This window comes from Schistocerca serialis, chromosome 5 (assembly GCF_023864345.2).
Source record: "Schistocerca serialis cubense isolate TAMUIC-IGC-003099 chromosome 5, iqSchSeri2.2, whole genome shotgun sequence".
Classification (NCBI taxonomy): domain Eukaryota; kingdom Metazoa; phylum Arthropoda; class Insecta; order Orthoptera; family Acrididae; genus Schistocerca; species Schistocerca serialis.
In genome coordinates, this window is record NC_064642.1 from 352528352 (window position 1) to 352552142 (window position 23791).

General features: G+C 43.2%; 1 protein-coding gene across 1 annotated transcript in view; it reads left to right on the plus strand.

Moving 5' to 3' along the window:
- The window catches only part of LOC126481932 (facilitated trehalose transporter Tret1-like), a 60821-nt gene extending 38758 nt beyond the window's left edge, over nt 1-22063 (plus strand). Inside the window, exons 4-5 of the mRNA XM_050105892.1 lie at nt 8279-8605; nt 21708-22063. Of these exons, the coding sequence (XP_049961849.1) occupies nt 8279-8605; nt 21708-22031 (651 nt within the window). The 3' untranslated portion in view covers nt 22032-22063. The remainder of the gene's footprint in view (nt 1-8278; nt 8606-21707) is intronic.
- The last annotated feature ends 1728 nt before the right edge of the window (nt 22064-23791 follow it).

Genomic DNA, 23791 nt, shown 5'->3' on the forward strand with positions numbered 1-23791 from the left:
GGAGACGAGGTACTGGCAGAAGTAAAGCTGTGAGGACGGGGCGTGAGTCGTGCTTGGGTAGCTCAGTTGGTAGAACACTTTCCCGCGAAAGGCAAAGGTCCGGAGTTCGAGTCTCGTCCCGGCACACAGTTTAAATCTGCCAGGAAGTTTCATATCAGCGCACACTCCGCTGCAGAGTGAAAATCTCATCTAGACGATTGCTCTGCCATTCACACTCAGATCTTTCGCAGAGTGTACATGGAATGACTACCAGAACATTTCTGTACCGTTCCTAATGGCACTTGAGGCCAATGAACACCAATTCGCACCACACTGTTGACTGTTAAAAAAAGCCAGACCATAAAGAAGAGCGTCTCACATACGTGAATAGCTCGAAGAGTTTTTAAGTAATCACGGTTGTCGCTACCATTAGGCAAGACTAGACGACCACCTAGAGAGGCAAAATTTTGCGGGCGGCGAAAGGAAGGGAAAGTGTCAATACCTTTCGACAAAAAATAACATTCACGCCTCATCGGTATCCGAAAATGGTTCAAATAGCTCTGAGCACTATGCGACTTAACTTCTGAGGTCATCAGTCGCCTGGAACTTAGAACTAATTAAACCTGACTAACCTTAGGACATCACACACATCCATGCCCGAGGCAGAATTCGAACCTGCGACCGGAGCGGTCGCTTGTATCCAGACTGTAGCGCCTAGAACGTGGATCCATCTCGTAAGAATGATCGGAGTCGAGTCGCTTCGATCAGTGTGCCACCGGGGCGGCTAATAAAAGTTGTAAATGTCCCAATAGAAAATGCAGACAAGACATATTTTATTTATTTAATCGCATAAAAGTGGATGCTGAAGAAGATGAGGTTTGTTCCTCATTCTAAAAATACTGCAATTAAAACAGAAACGAAATAACACCATGAGTATCCAGACGACTTATGCTTCGCAGTGTCTCCCATCAGTATACTATAATTTCTAAGTTGTGAGAAAAATGCCACATTTGGTTGCGCTGGTACATTCAGTTGAGTGATGCTTTATAATGTTCTGCACGTTCTTCCTATTTCAATTGCTTTAGGAAACTTCAGAAACTGAGGATGAAATATAAGAAACGGATGGCATTTGTTGTCATCAATAGGTCTTAAAGAAATTGAGGAGAAAGCCTGAAAACCGAGAACCGTTCCCAGTAAATGAGGACGCCTGGTCACCTTAGTTTAGTAATGTTTAGAAGTAGTATCACACGAGAGGTGCATTTCTCCACCGTTGGATGTTTTTGGTGGTGGAGTGAGGGAGGGGGTTAGGCGATATTATTGGGGAGACTGATCGTAATAAAAAAGAGGGGCGTCATCTTTCAGTTCTGCCTAGGGCTGCAAAACACCTACCAACGACCCTGTAAGTAACAGCACGCATTACGTTGTGATGGACGGCAAGTGCTCTGCGGAGACAAAGTTTACAAAATTGTTAAGACTTTCTGCTTTCTTGTTGAAGATATTCCCGTGTTTTTGTATTTCTACAGCTTCTCTGGAAAAGCGAGTATGATAGTGCTACTCTACAGCCAGAACATCCATGTTGGCGAATTTTATTACGTGGTCGGTCCACTCAGCGCTTGCTCTGCCACGGCCGATTTCTCTACGTGCCCCAACCTGCAATGTCGCTTATGTTCTTTGATCGTGGTGTTGATTGATCGTCCAGTCATTCCGACATAAACTTTCCACTTGTGCATGGTATGCGGAATATTCCCGACACTGCAAGTGGATCCCTTTTCTCCTTTGCCTTGTTGGTTTAAATTTACCATGGAAGTATAAAGGGAGAAAGAACTACCATTTCTAGATGTGCTGAGCACAAGGGATGGTGAAAACCTAGAACGTAGTGTGTACCGAAAACCGACACACACCAACCTATACCTGCACAAAATATCAAACCACCACCCTAGCCAGAAAAGAGACATAGATCGGCAAAGGAGCAAACGGAATCACTTGCACTGTCGGGAATGTATCGCATACCATGCATATGCGGAAAAGTTTATGTCGGAATGATTGGACGATCAATCAACACCAGGATCAAAAAATATAAGCGACATTGGAGATTGGGGCAGGTGGAGAAATCGGCCGTGGCAGAGCACGCTCTGAATTAGACCGACCACGTAATAAAATTCGCCGACACGGAAATTCTGGCTGTAGAGAAGCACTATCACACCCGCTTGTTCAGAGAAGAAATATACAAACACGAGAACAGCTTCAGCAACAAAGAAGAAAGCCTTAAGGTAAAAGGATCCTGGGTTCCTGTACTGCAGCGAACGACCGTCGTAGGTGGCAAGAGGAGAACCGCATTGGAAATGACCGCGGAGAAGCCCTCGGACGTTGGCAAGCCGTGTACATATAGTCTGCGGCCGCGATCTCGGCTCCAATTCACCACCGGCAATGGAGAGTCAAGCTTTCACTATGCCAGCCACTCGTGCTGGCGAAACGTCAGTAAAATCATCAGACGAACGTCGGCCGAAGAACCTGAGACAGAAACCAATAGGCAGTTTGTCGTGACAAATTTTGTCAGGGGGCCCCAGGAAGGGCGCAGTCCCGAATCCTCCCGAAACCAGGTAGGTAAGCAGGTAACAAGACCTAATCCTCCCCAACTGACACAAAGCGACAGATCATTGTCTGCGCTAATGACCACTGCTGCCTGCGGCCACTTCACAGTTCGCGGCCGATCGTTGTAGAGTGAACATGTCCTCAGACGAGTTTGCAGTTTCAGTAAGTAGGAAGGGAAGTAAAATGTTAGTTTTGAAAGGTAACACCTTCGGTTTTCAAAAACTGCTGAAAGGTGGCCTAGCGCGATGGACGTGCAACATTAATGGCAAGTGTCAAGAAGAGCACAATCATGAAGAAATGCCTCATAGCAAAATTCAGAGGCAAGAAGTCATTTCTGACCTAAAGAGAAAAGTCACAGAAGATATTTATGAGAGACCATCAAAAATAATTTACCAGAAGGTAAAAGGAGAAGATACGCAAGATAAAACTACGAGAGATGTCAACAATTTTCGTAAATCTATTCACAAAGCTAGGCGCAAAATTCTGCCAAAACTGCCCACGAATGCTGCATATGTTCATGATGTTATCAACATGCTGGTTGTGGAAATCACAGATGGGACAAAGTGTTTATTAGTAAATAACACCGAGAGAAAAGTGATTATATTTTGTGACTCTGCAAGCATTAAAACATTAACGCAGTGTGAATCTATGTATGTTGATGGTACGTTCAAGTGCTGTCCAAAGTTTTTTTGTCAGCTGTTTACAATACTTGGGTTAGTTAATGGCCATTACATTCCATTGGTCTTCTCTTTATTGAACGACAAGAAAACTTCGTCATATCAGTATGTATTTCAAAGCGTTGTTGATAAATGTAGTGATATAAGTTTGAAATTTTCGCCATCAACTGACTTTTTCAACACACTTCTGACTTTAAAGAGTGCATAATGAAAGCTGGAAATGTAACCATAACTGATAAAATGAACACTGTGGTAGAATATGTGTTGCGAAATTATGATTTGCTATTTTAATAAATTAATTTTGAAGAAATCAAGGCTATAAATGATTCCAGTTTCTAAAAATAAATATCTAAATAAGATAAAAGATAAAACTTTTAAACATAAAATACACGTAAAAATTTTTACATCTTCTGCTGTAACTTCATATGCTTTCCTTTGATTGCTTGGCGTATTCTTAACGTTTAGAACTGCTACCTGCTTCAAACGGTATGATTCGGTCCCATAATTTTCCGAACCTTGCGGGCTTGGGAGGATTCGGTACCATTTTTCTGACCGCGGGAGAATTCGGGGCTGCGCTCCCCGGGAAAGTTTGATAAGACTGCTCTTGTTTTCTGTACACATAAAAGATGTGCTGCAGTCTGCGGCTGTTTTCTAATGATGCTGTAGTGTACGGCACAACGTCCTCCACAAGTGACTGTTGGACAGAATAGGATGACTTGGCCAGAACTTCTATGTAGAGTGATGAATGGCAGCTTCCTTGAAGGGTGAAAAATGGAGACCAATGGAGGTGAGCAGAAGAAAATATCCTATAACGTTCGAATATAGTATTAGTGGGTGCTGCTTGACACTGTACATCGATAATACGAGTATATATAGGTTGAACGCTGCAAAGAAAAATGAAATATTAGGAGCACACGAAGTCGGTTGCAGACGAGACGAATGGTCAACTTCAGTTGATTTGGAGAATTCTAGGAAAATGTCGCTTGTCTTTATAGGAGATTGCGTACAGAACACTGGTGTGACCCTTTCTTGAGTGCTGCTCGATTGTTTCGGATCTCCAGCAGGTTGAATTAAAGAAACACATCTAAACAATTAAGACTCATGTTGTTAGATTATTGAGAAAATTCAGAACCCCGGTTTTAGCGACGTAGTGTAGAACAACTCTACTGCCATCAAAATATATCCCGCGTAAGGGACACGAAGACTGGATTAGAGAAATCAAGATTCATACGGAAGCATATAACAAGTCGTTTTTGTCTCGCTCTGTTTCGAGAGGAAGGGCAAAAAGATTGATTGGCGGTAATACGACGCACCGTCGGCCATGCACCATATCGTGGCTTATAGGGTGTGTGTGTGTGTATGCGAAATCAAAGTATTTCTTGGGCTTTCTTATTTCTCTTATTTTATCACGATAGTCATTTCTCCATATGCAGGTGGGAGACAACGAAATATTTGGCGTAGGAAGATGGTGAGTGAAATGTCATCAAAAATCTCTCCATAACGAACAATGCCATTGTTTTTATAATCACCACCCCATTCGTTTATTGTGTCCATAACAATCTCTCAAATATTTCAAATATTTTTCCCTTCCTCTCCAAATAGAGCGATAGAAAAACGACTTTTTATATGCTTCCGTATGAATCTTGATTTCTCTAATCCAGTCTTCGTGTCCCTTACGCGGGATATATTTTGATGGCAGTAGGGTTGTTCTACACTACGTCGCTAAAACCGCGATTCTGAATTTTATCAATAATCTAACAACATGAGTCTTAATTGTTTAGATGTGTTTCTTTAATCCAACCTGCTGGAGATCCAAAACAATATTATAAAACGAGGTGCCCTTCCTTCAACTATTTCGACGTACTGTGTCAATTCTGTCTGGATATAATCCCGTTAGTCCAGGACAGACGGACAAACATAGTATGGACAGTCCCTTCAGTATTTCTGCTACGTCTTGGTGTGTTCTCCCAGTACAACACAGTAGAAAAACCTTTAAATTTATCTGCTTTATCTTCTAAACAAAACACAATAATGTAACTCTGCACATATAAAGATCACTCAGTGAGAGGTGAGAGTGTAAACGCAAGTAAACTGAATGACTGACGTCAAACTCCGTCTAAGCCGACCACAGCCTGACGAGATTTTCAAATAGGAAAAATTTAAGACAATAATATTGTTGTCTAAAGCTGTTAAACTCTGTTTCCTTTTTTTCTGCACAGTGAACCAACACACGGTACTGTAATCTAAGTGTCAGCTACTGCCAGCCGCGGTGGCCGAGCGGTTCCACACGCTTCAGTCCGGAACCTGCTACGGTCGCAGGTTCGAATCCTGTCTCGGGCATGGATGTGTATGATGTCCTTAGCCTGGTTAGGTTTAATTAGTTCTAAGTTCTAGGGGACTGATGACTTCAGATGTTAAATTCCATAGTGCTCAGAGCCATTTGAACCATTTGTCAGCTATTAGCAGAAATATTCTACGTCCCTCACTGGCAAACTGTGTTTGTGTGTAGCCTCAGCGTGCAAAATTAGATTTCCAGACCACTTTACGCGATAAAATTACAAGTTCTGCGGAACTGCTAGCAGAAAGTAATCAGAGTCCTGGCTATTTATAAATTATTCAGAAGTCCACAGTGAACTCATGCGAAATAATGCTACGTGTCGCGAGTAACGAGCAGAAAAAAGGTATGTCCTCCGAAACGTATGCGGCTAGCACAGATGTTGCCTCAGTCAATCCAGTTTCCTACCATTAATTTTAAAATTTAATGCTCAACGTCACCTTTTTCTCGCGGGGTTGAGGTAATGTGAGTGCACACACACACTTTCGTGATCATGGTTCAAATGGCTCTGAGCACTATGGGACTCAACTGCTGAGGTCATTAGTCCCCTAGAACTTAGAACTAGTTAAACCTAACTAACCTAAGGACATCACAAACATCCATGCCCGAGGCAGGATTCGAACCTGCGACCGTAGCGGTCTTGCGGTTCCGGACTGCAGCGCCTTTAACCGCACGGCCAATTCGGCCGGCTTTTCGTGATCATGTTCCCTGGAAATGAGGAAGAGAAGGAAGAGGGCTACCCTGTCTGAACACGCCAGTTTTCGAACAAGATTAGAATGTGCATGCGCAGGCATTCACGCATGAGGTAAAAAAATTCGGGGAACCCATTCTGCACAACTTACATGACGTTAGGGTATAAAAGTCGGAAGACTTTCTTAGAGGCTTTTAGTCGATGTTGCACAATCAGACGTTACCAATGCAGGAAATACTATGCTTGCGAAATTGAATTCTGCTGCCGTAATTACATAACGAGGTGGTTATAAGCTAATTTTAACGTTTCTAGTTGGTATGAATGATATGTTTAATTTGATTTTTGTAACGAATAATAGTGTAATATAAAATAAGGTGAATACAGTGTAAAAGCGTATTATTCTTGTTGCTCCTACAGTCGCACATCTGGGCGTAATTTTACCAGAATAGGAATAGTTGCCGATGTCGTCGTGTTAGCATTGGCACATGCGTGGGTCGTCGGCCGAGGAGTCTCATCGTTAGGAGTGTTCGGTGCACTGTGTGTTCAGACACACTTGCACTTTGTGCAGCATTAAAGTCTGATGTTAATTTCGCCACAGTTCGCCGCCCGTCCTGTTTTACCAGTCTTCCCAAAGTACAACGTCCGACTTGGGTAATGAGGGGTGGTCGCCCACCCCCACGACGCCTGGACGTGGTTTCACCTTGGTTTGGTCGAGTGTTGAAGACTCACCACAGCGCTCCCTGACCACCCGACAAATCGTGCAGTTTCCGAAATGCTCGTGCCGATTTCATTCTTCTTCGGGTTTCAATTGGAGGATATTTGCTATAGTTAGAAACTCGACTAGAGCACGCCGTTTTCCACTCACCGACATGCTTATAATATGTTACACACTGCTATATTAGAGCTAAAGGTTCAGAGGCCTTTAGGGGCAGAACGTTGAAACTTACTCCAGTGAAGCAGGGAATACGGCATTTTACACCTCAACCGGTATCGAGAACACAATGAAGAGGTCGTCTCCTTAAATGAACTGCCAACATATGCGACTGCCAAGCAGTAGCCCCAGGTTCGATTCCCAGCCGGGTCGGAGATTTTTTCCACTTTAGGTCTGGGTATTGTGTTGTCCTCATCATTTCATCATCATCGACATGCAGATTGCCCAGAGTAGCGTCAACTCAAAAGACTTGCAGCTCGTTGGCCGAACTTCCCCAGGTAGGGACTCGCAGCCATGAATGCCATACGACCATTTCATTCATTTAATAAATAACAAAATTCGGAGCAGCTGTGTCATCTAGATTAATTCTTTAGCCGTCTAGTCACCATGGATCCATGGATGAGAACGAGATGTATTACATTGAGTAATAAACAAAGGAGCAAAGCAATCCGTGAAAATGTGTGGATTCACCGGAGCCGTATAGGGTAAAGACATAAACATCACCGGCCAGGAGGACGCTGAATGTATTTTGGGACTGAAAGGCCGCCGTGCTCACATGGGCAGTCAGTGGAGCATACTACCGAAATAACCTAATGATGTTGCATGAGGCTGTCAAGACGAAGCATCACGGAAAGATAATCGAGTGCTCGCGCCTTACAACGCCCCAGCTCGAGATCAAGGCACACATGTTGTTTCCAGTTACTTCTTCCTCTTTCCTACGATGAAGAAGCAATTGCGTGGCAAGCATTTCCAGAGTGACAGTGTTGCGATTTTCTAGCTGTTTCCTTCAAAGGAGACTACGTTATCCATCGTTAAGAAAAATGTGTGATATTGAAGGATGATCATCTAAAGAAGGAATAACCCTAATAGGCACAGCTCTGTCTCTTAGAGGTGACAGTTAAAGACCTGCAAGTATACTTACCACACACATCGAAAACTAATCCGGTATGTGACTTCTGAATGTATCTTCATTTTTACAATTTTTCTGTGGCTAATGAAGTTCATTTTACTTATAGATGTCAAGATATGTCCCTTAAAATCTCTTTTTATAACATTCATCTTTATGGTAACAGCTATCAATGGTCTTCACGATGTTCGTGGTGCTGAGCGGCATGGACGCCATCAATGCCAACACGCTGCATATCCTGGTGGAGAGTAACAGCTCGCTGGACCCGGAGCTTTCGGCCATCGGCGTCTCCAGCAGCATGGTGCTGTCCTGTTTTGTGTTCTCCCTCGTGGTGGACCGACTGGGTAGGAAGCCACTGCTGCTGTTCTCCTTATGTGGCTGCTGCGTCGCCACTACATCCCTCGGCGTCTACTTCTTCCTCAGCATCTACGCCAGCGAGGGCGCCACAGACGATATCTTCTGGCTGCCTCTTGCCAGTCTTATTGTCTTTTTTGTAAGTAACTAACGTTAGCCTTTCCTCATATCTGAGTGCTTTTGTTTTCAGTTCGTCATTAGTAGGGATGGAGCCCTGTACTAACAACGAAGTGTGAAAGAAAGGAACGGAAAATTTAACTAGCGTACCTACCTTGCATGAGAAGACCCAATAGGAGGTAAAATTCCTGCCTTGCACGAGAAAGACGTACACAGGTGTAGCCCTCCTTGAAATATCCACGCCACAGTATCCTTCCATGGCACTAGAGAAACCAAAACTGTTGTGTACAATTTCGTACACAATGGCAAGGACAGACGGACTTCAGAGTGGTGAGGCAACTGTCGGCGTAAGGAAGCTGGACAGGAGTAGAAATGATTAGCAGACAGTAAACGGATAATTTACTTAACTTGTATTCTTCCAAACGAACGAAGTCTCATTACAAATAATACAGCTGGAAAGAGAGTCCAGCTGATACAACAGCAACTAGGATGCACCGCTCTACTAATCATGAAGCTCCAAGAGCAAGTGGGCCATGTGTCTGTGGGTACTCGTAGTGCACAGCAAGTGGAGGCGTGGCTCAGTGGGAGCACACCATTGGGTCCTCCAGATCGCTCGCGACCACTATTGGCGTCAGACGGAAACTTGCAATTCCGTTGCCAATTCCGCGACGGCCGTGGGGTGCTATTGATACGTGACACCACAAAAACAGAATGATTTAGTACATCTACATTTTATCAAGGGCTACAAAGTTTTCCCTTTGCTCCTCTAGCGGTGGGGTACGATACGGTAGCATGGAGTTTTCATTAAGTACCAGGACTGCAGGAATGTACCAGCAAACGAACGAGAAATTAATTTCGTTAAATTTATTTTTTAGAAGTGGTGATTGATAAGAGAGCTATCGGAAAGTAGGGAACAATCGACCGTTAGATGGCAACCACAGTGGTAATCCGTTGAAGCTTTGCACAGAAGTTTTGGTCAGTGCCTCGTGATAGCGTCACGTCGTTCTTCTTAGTTCTGAGCGCAGAGTGAGCACGTATAGATGCACAGAAAACTGTCTCCCGCCAAGTGTAGGTTTATGTCCAGAGATCTCGCCTGATTTCGTGCGACCTCACATAATGTAACTGTCAAGCAGTTCCTTATTGGTGACGGTTCTTGGCCTCATAGTGTAGCAGCAATGAGGGCGCTCCTGCAGCGTTTTCGATGGGGAGTGAACACCCACCTTACAGACCGAACTTTGCTCCCTGTGAGTTTCATCTCTGCTCAGAACACCCACTGACTATGAACACAACATTTTGGCACAGACAACGACCTGCAGTCCAGCTTAGAAAATTGTCAGAAAGCACAGGGGACTGGCTTCTATTACGAGGGTATTAGAAGGTTGTCACAGCGCTACGACAGATGTCTATGTTAAGTCGGAGTGGCGACTATGTACGGAAGTAGCTCAAAGCTGTAGCTAATTGTTTCAACAATGTGATTTCGATGTCGCGACTGATTGCTCCTTACTTTACAAATAGCCCTCGTACCTTAGAACAAACCCTCGCAAATATAGGTTTCTTCGCTTGGTACCTGTATTACACACGTGTGGATCATTCGAACAGCCATCATTGAAGCGGAAATGACGGTGAGGTTAGAGATCCTGTTTTCATGTATGAGGTTTCGTGTACTCGGAGACTGCCCTTCTACGTTGCAGTGCTTATGCGCGGCTCACGCAATAAAGTAGCGCAGCGAAAGAGGAGTAACTGAGTGATCTCAGTGGCGCTGCTCCAGTGTCAAACAACTACCTCGCTACGGATGGCACTTCACTGTTTATCCGAAAATTGTAATTACCCGCATAATTCGGCAGTTAACGAGACGTAAATTTCAAACTTCCCATTCCGCGATTCCACGTAATATGGTCACAGTTGACATTGTAACCATCGACTGCTTCACTACTGTTAGCACCACTCTCTGAATTTACATAAGCAGATTCCAGATTTTTTTTTGTATTAACATTTACAGAGCTTGTTTTCACATCAAGCATTGGCACTATCAAGAGGTTGTATAACCTTGGAAATTAGGGCAATTATTGCCTTCTTCCAGTCTGAAAAATATCCATTAATAGTCGGTGTTGACTTTTATCGTGGTATCTGTTATTCAAAGATACTGATAACTTCGCATTTTCAACGGCACTTGACTTTCTCCGATTAATTAGTGCTGGTTACAATATTCAGGATTGCCCAAAAGTAACAAATATTCAGACGGCTATCGACACCCATAAAACACCTCAACACCGTAAACAGTGTAGGTCACAAAAGAAGTCGCTGATTACAAGATGTGCTACGTATTGTTAAACTTGAAGTAAATATTTTCGTGGCTCAAAGCTGAATACAGATACATTGTTTCCCATGATGTACAACATTTTCTTTTACTTATACATTTTTATAACCATAAATATAACATTTATATTCAGTGTGTTCTCCCGATGCACAGCCACCGACCCTAGAAAAATCTTATTCGGCGAAGTATACTCTTTTTGTACTATGAAAAGCTGGTATCGCTCCCACTCAGATGTCGCGTCACTCATGTACCGAAAGAAACATGTGCAAAATGTTATAGGCACTTTCTGCCAATTAAAGTTATTACTGCTATACAACATTAACTAATACCAAAATAAATGATAAATTACCCTTCCCGTGCGTCGTCGAGGCAGCCCGAATACTGCATGGCACATTGAATTACAAGGTATCATTACAACGTCTGTGTATAGCAAGCCTCATATGGTGTGTGGCGAAGGATACTTCATGTACCCAATTTCCGGATCCAGTCGCGAAAAGTACGCGGAAAGAACGACCGTTGGTTAGCTTTCGTGTGAATTAAAATATCCATGGTATCTTACTGAGATATGGACTGTTGCGCCAAAGTAATGGGACTATTGTCCACGGACGCAGAATACTACCTGCTGGCGTTGCAGGCAAGTGACGGGGTGAGGAAAGTATAACAAGCGGAGCAGAGACGGGTGGGGAACCATTCTAAGGCTGATGCAGGAGGATAGTTGGGAAATCCACCGAAATCAGTAACTTTGGTTAAGGGCAGGTTATTATGGCTCGGTGCGAGGAAACGAGCATCTCGCATACGACGAACCTGGCCGGCTGCTCGCGTGCTACTGTTGTGAACATCCATGGAAAGTGACTGAAATCGTAATGTTCAAGGCGTTGCACATGCGCATCATAATCATAATCACAGAACTTATAAGTCTGACGCTCTTCCGCTACGTAGAGCTTGACAAGTGGCATTAGGTGCCAGATCTAAGGAAGGAGCACAATACTTGAGCAGGCACAAGTTTCCATAGCATATCGGTAAATGTACGTCGAACATTGGACAACGCAGGAGACGACTGCTACATGCTCCCATGTTGATTCAACGACAACGACAGTTACAATAGCAGTGGGTACGGGATCAATCTAAGCGTTTCGCCTGGTCGGATGAATTTTTGTTACCCTAGATCGATGATCGTCTCCGCATACTCTGTCTTCCATATGGGTAATTGCTCGAAACATTCACCGTGCCATAGATTCAGGACAGTGGGGCTGTATTACACTACAGAAACATTCATTTGTCTTCCGTCAGACCTTTGGCAGTCATCGAAGGCACCACAATAAACGTGAACAACGCGAACGTCATTGCGGCCCACTTGCGTCCCTTCATGCTTGATGACTTCCCAGACGGCGACGGCAGCTTGCAGCAGGATAACTGGTCGTATCACAAAACCAGAATCGTCTTACAATGGCTTGAGGAACATGCTAGGAGACGGATGTGGATGTCTCGGCAAGAAAATTCGGCTACAGTTAAACCTTACGGAACGCATCTGGGAAGTCATAGGACGCCAGCTTTGCACCTACCAGCCACCGGCTTGCTTGACCTATGCATAGACTTCTGGTGCAACACACCCACGCGAAACCTGACGATGCTTATCAAATCCATGCCAAGCAGAATCACTAAGTCACTGCACTTCAAAGTCAGACCAACAAGCAGTTAAGCAGGTGGTCAGAATGTTCGGTCTCATCAGTGTATACAGTGAGTCTCAAACTTTTTGGGTCTAAAACAGACAGGTGTTAGTGAGCCCACAACCGATTATATTTAGACGGGGAACCAATAATTGGAAACGCATATTTATTGTGTTATCGACATACAAAGTTTACAACGCGTAATGACAATGTAGCTCATAGTAACTGTTAAAGCGACGATTCCCAGTCTCAATGCATGCATGGCAACGGAGCCTAAAATTCCGCCGCACTTTCTCAAAAGCGCGTGGTGTCTATCGTCCCAGGAGACAGGCAGACTGGAACCCAGCAAGCAGGTTCCTGCGAGGTTTCATACTCTACCGCTTTGACATAACCTCAGAGTAAAAAGTCCAAGGTGTCAGATACGACGATTGCTCTGGCCTTGGGACAGGAGGTACTATTCCAATCCTACAATGAAGGTACTTCTTTTTCAGCTGCTCACAGATATTAACATCGAATTAGGGTGGTGCACTGTCGCGTTGACCTCACATCCTTCTGAGGACAACAAAGGGTACAGTCCCTAAGAGGAGGGACAGTACATCTCTCTGCAACACCAGGTAAAATGGTCTAGTGAAACGAGGGACAGAAAATACCAAGTGTAGAAGTATGAAGCCGGAATTTCCCTACAAATGGTGCTAGCCGTCAGCGTAGGGCCCGTGAGACCGCGTCTGCAGTGCCATCTGCTACCTGTAATGGCTGACTACGAATGTCAACACACAGTAACCCCAGGTCCATAGATCGGCGTCTCTTTCAAACCCGTAAACATGTCGAGTTTTGTGCCTACTAACTACGATTTGCGGACAGCATTGGTTTTCTGTTATCATTTGAAGAATTCAGCTGCAGGATCCCACTGAATGCTTGTAGAAGCTTTCGGCGAACATGCTCCTGGGAAAGCACAGTGTTTCGAGTTGGTCGAAAAATACAAAAGTGGTGATTTTGATGTGAGAAACGACGAGGGCTGGAAACCATTGAAAAAGTTCGAAGACAACGAATACAGGCCTTATTCGATGAAGATGATACTCAGACTCAAGAGGAACTTGCAGAACAATTGAATGTGACGCAGAAAGCCCTTTCTCTTCTTTTGAAAGCTATGGGAACGGTGCAAAAGGTGGGAAAATTGGTTCCACAATAACTGAATAAATGACAGCAAACAAATCGAAATCGAAAGACCACTTGTGAAATGCTGCTCGCCAGATACAAAAAAGCGGTTTCTCCATCGAGTAGTGACAGGCGATGAAAGATGGATATATTTTGAGAACCATAAGCGTCGTAAATCATGGGTGAATCCAGACAGGGCATTGACGTCCACTCCAAAACCAAATTGGTTTGCAAAGGAGACAATGCTCTGTGTTTGGTGGAATGAGGAGGGCGTCACATATTATGAGCTGCTATGACCTGGTGAAATCGTTAACACTGATCGCTACCAACACCAAATGATCGATTTAAATTGTAGATTACGAGAAAAAGATCGTAATATGGAAAAAGGCAAAACAAAGTCGTATTGTTCCACGATAACGCCCCATCACACACAGCAAAACGCGTCAAGGAAAAGATTCAGGAGTTCAGTTGAGAAATACTAGAGCATAAAGCTTATTCTCCAGACTTGGCTCCGCCCGATTATCATCTATTTGAATCATTGGAGAACGCTCTCACTGAACAACGCTTCAGTTCGTATGAAAATGTACGAAATGGCTCGCTGATTGGTTCGCTTCAGAAGAACTGTGATTCTGGCGTGGGATTCATAGCCGTCCGCAGAGGTGAGAGAAATGTATAAATAGCAATGGAGATTATTTTGAATAATCAAACAACAGACGTGTAATTAGTGCAGCCAAATTCCGAATTCATTGTTCTACACCTACTAAGGTACTATCAGGTGATCTTCGACGTGCTCGTCCATACGGTGACACAGACTCGTTACTGGTGGTCACCGATGTGGTGATTGTCCTCACTCCAGAAATAGTAGTTGCGGTTGTTGGAAATTCATCACGGGTGAATGAGGCCTCATCCGAGAACTATACAAACTGTTGAAAGTTCAGCACAACAGCATGCGATTGATAATCCATCAGCAGAGGAGAATTCGGGGCTCAAACTCTGTCGATCCCAGTACTTGGACATTTTTTTGTGATAGGAATGCAATACGTATTCCACTAGTACGAGCTGTGTTGTGTGCTGTAAGTCTGTTTGTTGGTCGGGGTTGTTCCAGTTTAACAGCTGCTGCCCGTACCAGTAGTAAAGGGAAATAGCAAATCACAGTATGGATTTTAAAAGGGCCTTTCTACTGAATCAACTGTTTATAAATTTACTTGATGCATATTAAAACCTTTAAATGGTAAACTATCACCCAGACGGGATCGCCTGTCACCTGTCGAGGGTATTTTACTGTGTCATTTATAATCTTTCCTGATAACAAGACAGCCAGGTGCGCTAACTTTAACAGTGCTTAAATGTATATTATTTCATTTGTGCTGTGGAACCCACTTTCAATTAAGTGTTTGCACAGGGTTGTATGTAATACATGGGTAATCGTGTTTCGTTATGAGGTCACATAGTACTGGTTTCCGATGTTATTCACCCTATCTATTACACAGATCATAAAAAATAGGAAATTTATACCATACTCCTGTGGTACACTCGCACCTCGCAGAGTGACTCAAGAAAACGGAAGCTATTCTGACAACGGACCGGGAAACGGGTAGTCGTTTTGTGTGTGGAAGTGAACAAAGTAATCGTTTAAACTAAAAACGAATTTAAAAAAATGAAGTAATAGGAAAGACTGTGCTGTCATTTGCGTGTTAGTATTAAATCATTCCATTTGTTTTGTTTAAGACGGATACATTGTTGCACAGTAGTCGAGATGCCTTAGCACGCAATCTGAAATTAGAAAATAAAAAATTGTACCTAGACATTGACTCGAACACTCGTACTCGAGTATTCTAGCTCTTAACTCTACCTACTGCACTGACTGGGCAGAATAAGTACAAGATATTGAATGAAAATACGTACCGGACATGCAGTTATAGTGCTGCGAAAGTGCCTCTTCTTGATCATAATTTTTTATCGAAAATGTGCATGGGGCGAGTTTCTGTTACAAAATTTTTTGTGTTGTTAATATGCAAGGAATTGCGATGAGGGGTCAGATTGCCTGAATTTGTTTTCGATCTGTATACACAGTGTGTCCCAGAAGGATTCACGGGTATGAGAGCAACGATCATTAGAAGCTACAAGTGTAGTGAACATGGTCTCTAAACTGCATATCTTAACAGCTATGGCCCCTTGTTCAGTAGAAGAGCTGTCTTTCACAGTAGCGAAGGTTTCCATGTCCTAACAGATGTACGGTGTAGAACTCACATTTATTGGATATTTTTTCCTATTTTAATTCATACTGCCACCTCCCAAAACATAGAAATAAAAGTGATTGCAATAGAGGAGCTTTGCTTCACACTACTGAAGACGAAAACATGCTGACACCTGTTAAGGAATGCATTTTATAGCCCTTGTTTACTTGACTTTTTTGCTTCGAATGGTCTTTGCTGCCATATCCATTAATACTGACCATTCTTCCTGGGACAGTATGTATACAGGAATTGTGAAACACCCTTTATAAAGGGTGTTTCACAGTTCCTATCAGAGGCTTCTAGGAGATACAGACGTTGCTTTGTGTAACAGTTTCAATAAGAGATCCATGTCTGAAAATGTACCGTTTGGAAGTAAAATAAGTTTAACGATCAAGTTACTTTCAAATCACCTGCTTCATAGTGTGCATACAACAGAGAAAAAGAGTTTTTACGTCTTTGCCACACAGAAACCCACGGCGTGGGCAATGGTTCGAGTACTTGTCGGCAGATTCACTTCTAGGTGACGAAGGACATCCTCTTCAAAGTCGATGATGCTGCTTGTCCAAGGAGCATCACAGTCTACCCTCCTAGCTACGAACGTACCAGTTTCTGTAAGCCGTAGTTGAGAAAAAAGGATGGAAGACTAGAGTTTGAAATCCCGACGACGTCGGGGCGTTAGAGACGGAACATACGTTCTAAATGTTTCACTCTCTCGTGTTGGAAATCGATTGAGCCGTTTCAAAGAAACCACTCCGGCATTTACCTAGCATGAGTTAGGGACATCGAGGAAAACCTAAGTGTGGATGGCCGTTCTCTCCGAGTGCGAGTCCAACGTGGCGTCGTTGTAATCGGACGAAAATTGTACGTGAGGTCATCATTACAAAAGGAACTGACGTCTGCGCCCTTTTCCCAGTATAACTGAGAATTGGGAGATTTCAAAGTGTTCCTATAATCAACCTTATTTTATTTCAAACGGCACATTTGCGGACGTGGAATCCTTATTAAAACTTTGTGTACCGAACCCCTCTATACCTCCTAGAAGCCTAGGAGATGATTCACCACTCGCAGAGCTTCTGTTGCCACCAGTATGTACGAGAGGCTTTCAAAAAGAAATATTTTTTCTGAAAGCAAGTTGGTTTTATCCAAGATTCCAATATGTCACATTATTCTCCGCTCATTTGGCTACAAAACCCTGTTTTCAACATAATCTCCATTCATTTCCTTACTCCACCTTACTTGGAGGGCCTCTATTCCCGCATAGTACCACACTACCGGTCGACGACGGAGTCAACGTCTAACTGCGTCAATAACCTCCCCATATCCACGTACTGGTTTCCACAGAATACATCCTTCGTTCTGTTTATGGCCTCCTGTTAGGCGGCGGAGAAACCTGTAGGCACAGTCCTTTGATTGTGTCAGCACTATCAAAGACGCATCCAGTTAAGCAGCAAGGTGTTTGGTTGCGATCCGTCGATCAGAGTGTCCACATGTTCCAGCATTGCAGGAGTGACAGCCGTGTGTGGCCGACCGGCACCTGGGAGATCGAACAGGTTAGTCCGACCTTGTTGCGATGATGACAGACGCCCCACCCAACGACTCATCATGCTTTTGTTCACTGTCGGGAGTCCGTGGACATTCTGCAAGGCCTATGATTATCTGCGATGCTGTGGGTTTCCGCCAAAAGAAACTCTGTAACAGCTGTTTGCGTGGAACGTACCGTCGTTCCAAACGCCATTTTCAAGGCTATGTGTAGCGCAGCCCCTTTCGAACTTCTTGAAACTGCATGGTTTGAAGCAGGAATATTTTATTATGTCCCACAACAAATTCCCCATTTTTGTAACCGAAAATGGCCGAGAAAAATTGCGTTGTGTTACTTACTGAACACCCTTGTATTATACGCGACATTAATCTCATGCAGTCATTCGGTTTCATCTGCAGGTTTTAGGACGTTGATACCTGTGATGCGCGTATTCCAGTAAAATTTGTTAACACACATTCTATGTTTCGCAGTTTCTTAATGTTTGGATACCAGTAATTTCAAGCGCTGGTTAGACTCTGTACCTGCTGACACAAGGTCCTATATTTATTCGTTAAGTTGTGTTCAGCAGCAAGAGATTTTTTCCTAGATTTCTATACTTGAAGTGTGGTAATGGGCTGAGAAACTGTTCGCACAGATAGCCCCACATGCATACCGAAAAGTTCCCGTCGAATACTGTAAACACCTTGAACTCGGAGGTCATGACTGTAATTCAAAGTACGCACCATGTCTTTGATTTTATTTGGCGGCCAAATGACGGTGTTAAGGAGCGTTTATACTTGTCCGCCTCGCTCCTAGTCGCCGTCTGCCTGTGTTTGTCTCTTGAGTCCATGCACACCTAGAGAGAACCGTGCACGCTATTCCAGTGGTCAATATGTCCAGTTTCTTAATAGTAACTGTCGCCGCAGCCGCTACATTTTGGGACTAACGAAAAATTGTAGAAAGCAGCAAAATTACTGGGATAGTTATTACCTTCTATGTAATGCATGTGCGAGTGTAGCGGAAGAGATATGATGGCAAGTAGTATTCTCTTTACCTGTACTCACGGTTTTAGAGTAATACTTCATCACGTTGGGCCAAATATAGCAAAGGAAAATAGAAACTACTCAATCGCGCTACCAGAGGCAATTGACATTTCGAATTATTGCTACTGGGGAACATTACTGTCGTTTGATATTCCATTTCAGCACTGCATCGAAATCTAACAACGTCTCAGAAGTTTTCGAGGCACTGCTGGAAACCCTCGAAAATTCCATTAACTCTCCTATACCAGCGGAGCGGCGGGGACATGGGGTTCATTGTATTCATTATTTGAAAATATTGCAATATAGGCAGCTTTTATTGTTTTAATAAAGTCTTCTACCAGATTACACAAAAGTTTTAAATTTTCCAGTTAAATTTAACACTGAACATAGGGCTTTCCCAATAAATGTCATATTCAATACTTCCAGGTTTAGGACCCTAATTACACATCAGTGACATCACTATCGTTTTGAAAAGTATGATGTCAGTAAAAGTCAACAACATCCAACAAAATTTGAAATACTTATTTGATACAGAACGTTGACGCTTAGTAGTCCAAAAATATGCAACTATGTGTTTATCTTTGAATACCTCAACACCGTTGAGGTATATGGAATACAAGGACTAAAAGGATAACACATTTCCCTTTACGTATATGGAGGGGAGTGTGGTGACCAACGAGGGTTCTTTTAAAAATATAATCGTTTGGCTTCAACCTCACATCTCTACAGAAGAGAGGTTCTGTACAGGGTGAGATTCTTAATTGAAGTAGAATTTTCCGCACTCTTTGGAGGCTTTGGACGCCAAACATATTACTTTGCAGTAATCACGCAACAGAAGGAACAGCTGTTTCAGTGACAAACACGATATTAATGTCGTTTTATTCTCCTTCATCGACGCAGCATACTTATGTATCAAATTGGCTAGTAGAGGAACCGGGAAGTCTTCATCATATCAAGGGCCCACAATCACTCCCCTTCTTCGACAGGTATTCCTTTGAGGTGCGAAAAAAGGGTTGTAATTTTGTACGCGCTTCCATTGTTGTTTCCAGGACGCATTTATTTATAAGAAACTAAAGATAATTTCCTTTCTTTTGTCTTTGTAATCCACCAAATCAGCCAACCACATACAAGAAAATGCACTACGATGCTCTACAGAATCCATGTACGAGTACTTCTGTTTGACCACTCGACCATAGTCGTAACACAACGGCCCATTTAAACGTTTGCTGAAGCATCACTTTAAAAAAATGCCTTCAGTTACAAATCGTAGTTTTTATTTCAATAAACGACGGGTTTGGAGCCTTGGAAGCCCATCTTTAGGTGCTCCTTCATTTTATATAATTTATCTGTCTACATCAATATCTGAGAACAGTTTATTGCTAGTCTATTTTACACTGACGACCCTAAGAAACTGATACACCTGCCTAATATCGTGTGCCCCCCTCCTCCTCCCCCCCTCCCCACCCTCCCCAGTGAGTACGAAGAAGTGCCGCAACACGACGTAGCATGAACTCAACCAATGTCTGAAATAGTTCTGGAAAGAACCGACACTATGAATCCTGCAGGGCTTTCCATGAACCCGGAAGACTACGAGGGAGTGGAGATCTCTTTTCAACAGCACGTTGCAAGGCATCATAGATATGCCCAATAATGTTCATTTGTGGTGAGTTTTGTGGCCAGTGGAAGTGTTCAACTCAGAAGAGTGTTCCTGGAGTCACACTGTAGCAATTCTGGACGTGTGGGGTGTCTCATTGTTCTACTTCAATTGCTCATGTCCGTCGGAATGCACAATGGACATGGATGGATGCAGATGATCAGACAGGATGCTTACGACTATGTCACCTGTCTAGATGTATCAGGGATCCAACATCACTGCAACTGCACACGTCCCACACCATTACAGAGCCTCCACCAGCATAACAGACCCATCCTGATATGCAGGGTCCATAGATTCATTGGGTGGTCTCCATATCCGTAAGTCCGCAGCTCGTGGTCGTGCGGTAGCGTTCTAGCTTCCGACGACCGGGTTCCCGGGTTCGATTCCCGGCGGGGTCAGGGATTTTCTCTGCCTCGTGATGACTGGGTGTTGTGTGCTGTCCTTAGGTTAGTTAGGTTTAAGTAGTTCTAAGTTCTAGGGGACTGATGACCATAGATGTTAAGTCCCATAGTGCTCTGAGCCATTTGAACCATCCATATCCGTAAACGTGCATCCGCGCGATACAATTTTAAACGAGGCTCGTCCAATCAGGCAACATGTTTCCAGTCATCAGTAGTCGAGCGTCCGAGTTGACGGGCCCAGGCAAGGCGTAAAGCTCTGTGTCGTGCTGTCATCAAGTGTACACGAATCGGCCTTCGGCACCGAAAGACCATATCTATGATGTGTCATTCAATGGTTCGCATGATGACACTTGTTGATGGTTCAGCATTGAAATCCGAAGCAATGTCCGGAAGACTTGCACTTCTGTCAAGTTGAACGATTCTCTTCAGTCGACATCGGTCCCATTCTTGCACGATCTTCTTCCGGTCGCAGCGATGTCGGAGATTTGTTGTTTTACCGGATTCCTGATATTCACTGTACACTCGTGAAATGGTCGTACAGGAAAATCCCTACTTTATTGCTACCGCGGAGAAGCTCGTGCGCAGACTATAACACCACGTCCAGACTCACTTAAAACTTGATAACTTGCCATTGTAGCAGCAGCAACCGATCTAACAACTGCGCCTGACACTTGTCTTATATAGGCGTTGCCGACCACAGCGACGTATTATGACTGTTTACATATCTCTGTATTTGAATACGGTTGCATACACCACTTTCTTTAGCTCTTTAGTGTACAAAAAGGCTTTTCTGGAGATGAAACGTTATCGAACGTTGACCTAGGCTGTTTGCAGCATTGACGATGAATTCACCTTCTTCCAAAACCGTAAAAAGGCTACTCAGCCAGGATGTATGAGCTCGTATATTTCTAAAAAATGACGCTAACAAATTTTAAAACAGTAGTAACTTCACCATTTAAAGGAATTTATTCAGAAAACTAATTGTAAGAAATTTTGTGCGCTCCAGACCTGAAATCAACAACATAGCGTGCTTTGTGAGTGCAGAATGCTCGGCTAGTTCTGTATGCGAAAACTGAACTGTTCGGTAGTACTAAGTTGACGAAAGGTGCACGGTGATTCCTGTTTCAGGTGTCCTTAGGCATGGGCTTGAACTCTCTGCTGTGGGTGATGCCCAACGAGCTGGTGCCGCCCTCGCTTCGAGTGCTGGCCTCCTCCTCCGTCTACGTCTTGGTGGCGGTGTTCGGCTTCAGCGACACCAAGTTGTTCCAGGTGGTCACCGACGCCTACGGCGCTTTTATACCTTTCTGGTTTTTCGCGGCGTGCTCTTTCCTAGGGATTATCTTCGTGTGGTTCTTCATTCCTGAAACCAAAGGACGCTCGTTGGTGGACATATCATCTGAGAAGAGTGTTGAATCTTGTCCACACCATGACCAGTCCAGCCAACCAACTTGATAACTCAGGCGAATATAGATGGTATTTTAGCACCCTCAGAGATACAGCAAGCTGTATAATCCAGAATGAGATTTTCACTCTGTAGCGGAGTGTGCGCTGATATGAAACTTCCTGGCAGATTAAAACTGTGTGCCCGACCGAGACAGTTTTAATCTGCCAGGAAGTTTCAAGCTGTATAATGCCGACAGGGGCTATACCGTTTCATCTACATTGTTAAATGGGGACTTGCATCTCTCAATCGTTAATATTGGACTAATGATGTATACTTCCTGTGGAGGAACCGGTGGAAGGAAGACAGACATCCCTTGAAATGGAGAACCTCTGCGTTTGTAACCTCTGGAATGTGGTAAAAACCTACAACACAAAAACTCAGAAAGTGGTCCCTCCGACAACAGCAACAGCAGAATCCTGTATTCAGTAGCCCCAGCATAATGAAATCAGACTCTTTACGTGGGAAAAACTTATTCTATTCTTTACATCGTTGTAAAATATATGTTTATGTTTCTTTACTGCTACTTACAGTCATTTCCCTTGTGTACTTTAGATGCCTACGACATAATACCTCTAAAAGTGGTTCCTCCGAAAAGAGCAACAGCAGAATCGTGTATTCAGTAGCCCAGTGTAATAAAATAAGACTCTTTACATAGGAACACCTTACTTGTATTGTTTACATCGTTGTAAAATAAATGTTTATGTTTTTTACTGGTACTTATAGTCAGTTTTCTTGTGTACTTTAGAGGCCTACGACATAATATCTCTAAAGGTGATTTCTCCGAAAAGAACAACGGCAGAATCCTCTATTCAGTAGCCCAGTGTAATAAAATAAAACTCTTTACACAGGAACAACTTACTTTTATTTTTTACATCGTTGTATAATAAGAGTTTATGTTTTTTACTGGTGCTTATAATCAGTTTCCTTGTGTAGTTTGGAAGCCTACACATTATACCTCTAAAAGTGGTTCCTCCGAAAAGAGCAACAGCAGAATCCTGTATTCAGTAGCCTAGTGTAATATAATAAGACTCTTTACATAGGAACAACTTACTTGTATTTTTTACATCGCTGTTTATGCTTTTTACTGGTACTTACAGTCAGTTTCCTTGTGTACTTTAGCGGCCTACGACATAATACCTCTAAAAGTGGTTCCTCTGAAAACAGCAACGACAGAATCCTGTATACGGTAGCGTAGTGTAATAAAATAAGATTCTTTACATAGGAACAACTTAACTGTATTTTTACATGTTTGTAAAATAAATGTCTTTTTTTTTTTTTACTGGTACTTACAGTCAGTTTCCTTGTGTACATAGAGGCTTACGACATAATAGCTTGAAATTGGTTCATCTGACAACAGCAACAGCAGAATCCTGTATTCGGTATCCCAGTGTAATAAAATAAGGCTCTTTACATAGGAACAACTTAACTGTATTTTTTACATCGTTGTAAAATAATTATTTATGTTTTTTACTGGTACTTATAGTCAGTTCCCTTGTGTACTTTAGATGCCTACGACATAATACCTCTAAAAGTGGTTTCCCTGAAAACAGCAACAGCACAATCCTGTATTCAGTAGCCCCAGTGTAATGAAATCAGACTTTTTACGAAGGAACAACTTACTCGTATTTTTTACATCCTTGTAAAATAATTGTTTATATTCTTTACTGGTACTTATAGTCAGTTTCCTTGTGTAGTTTAGAGGCCTTCTCTGGTATTTTTAATGCGTTACCTGACCCTCACCGATTCTGTTTCTTTTTTACGCTGTAGG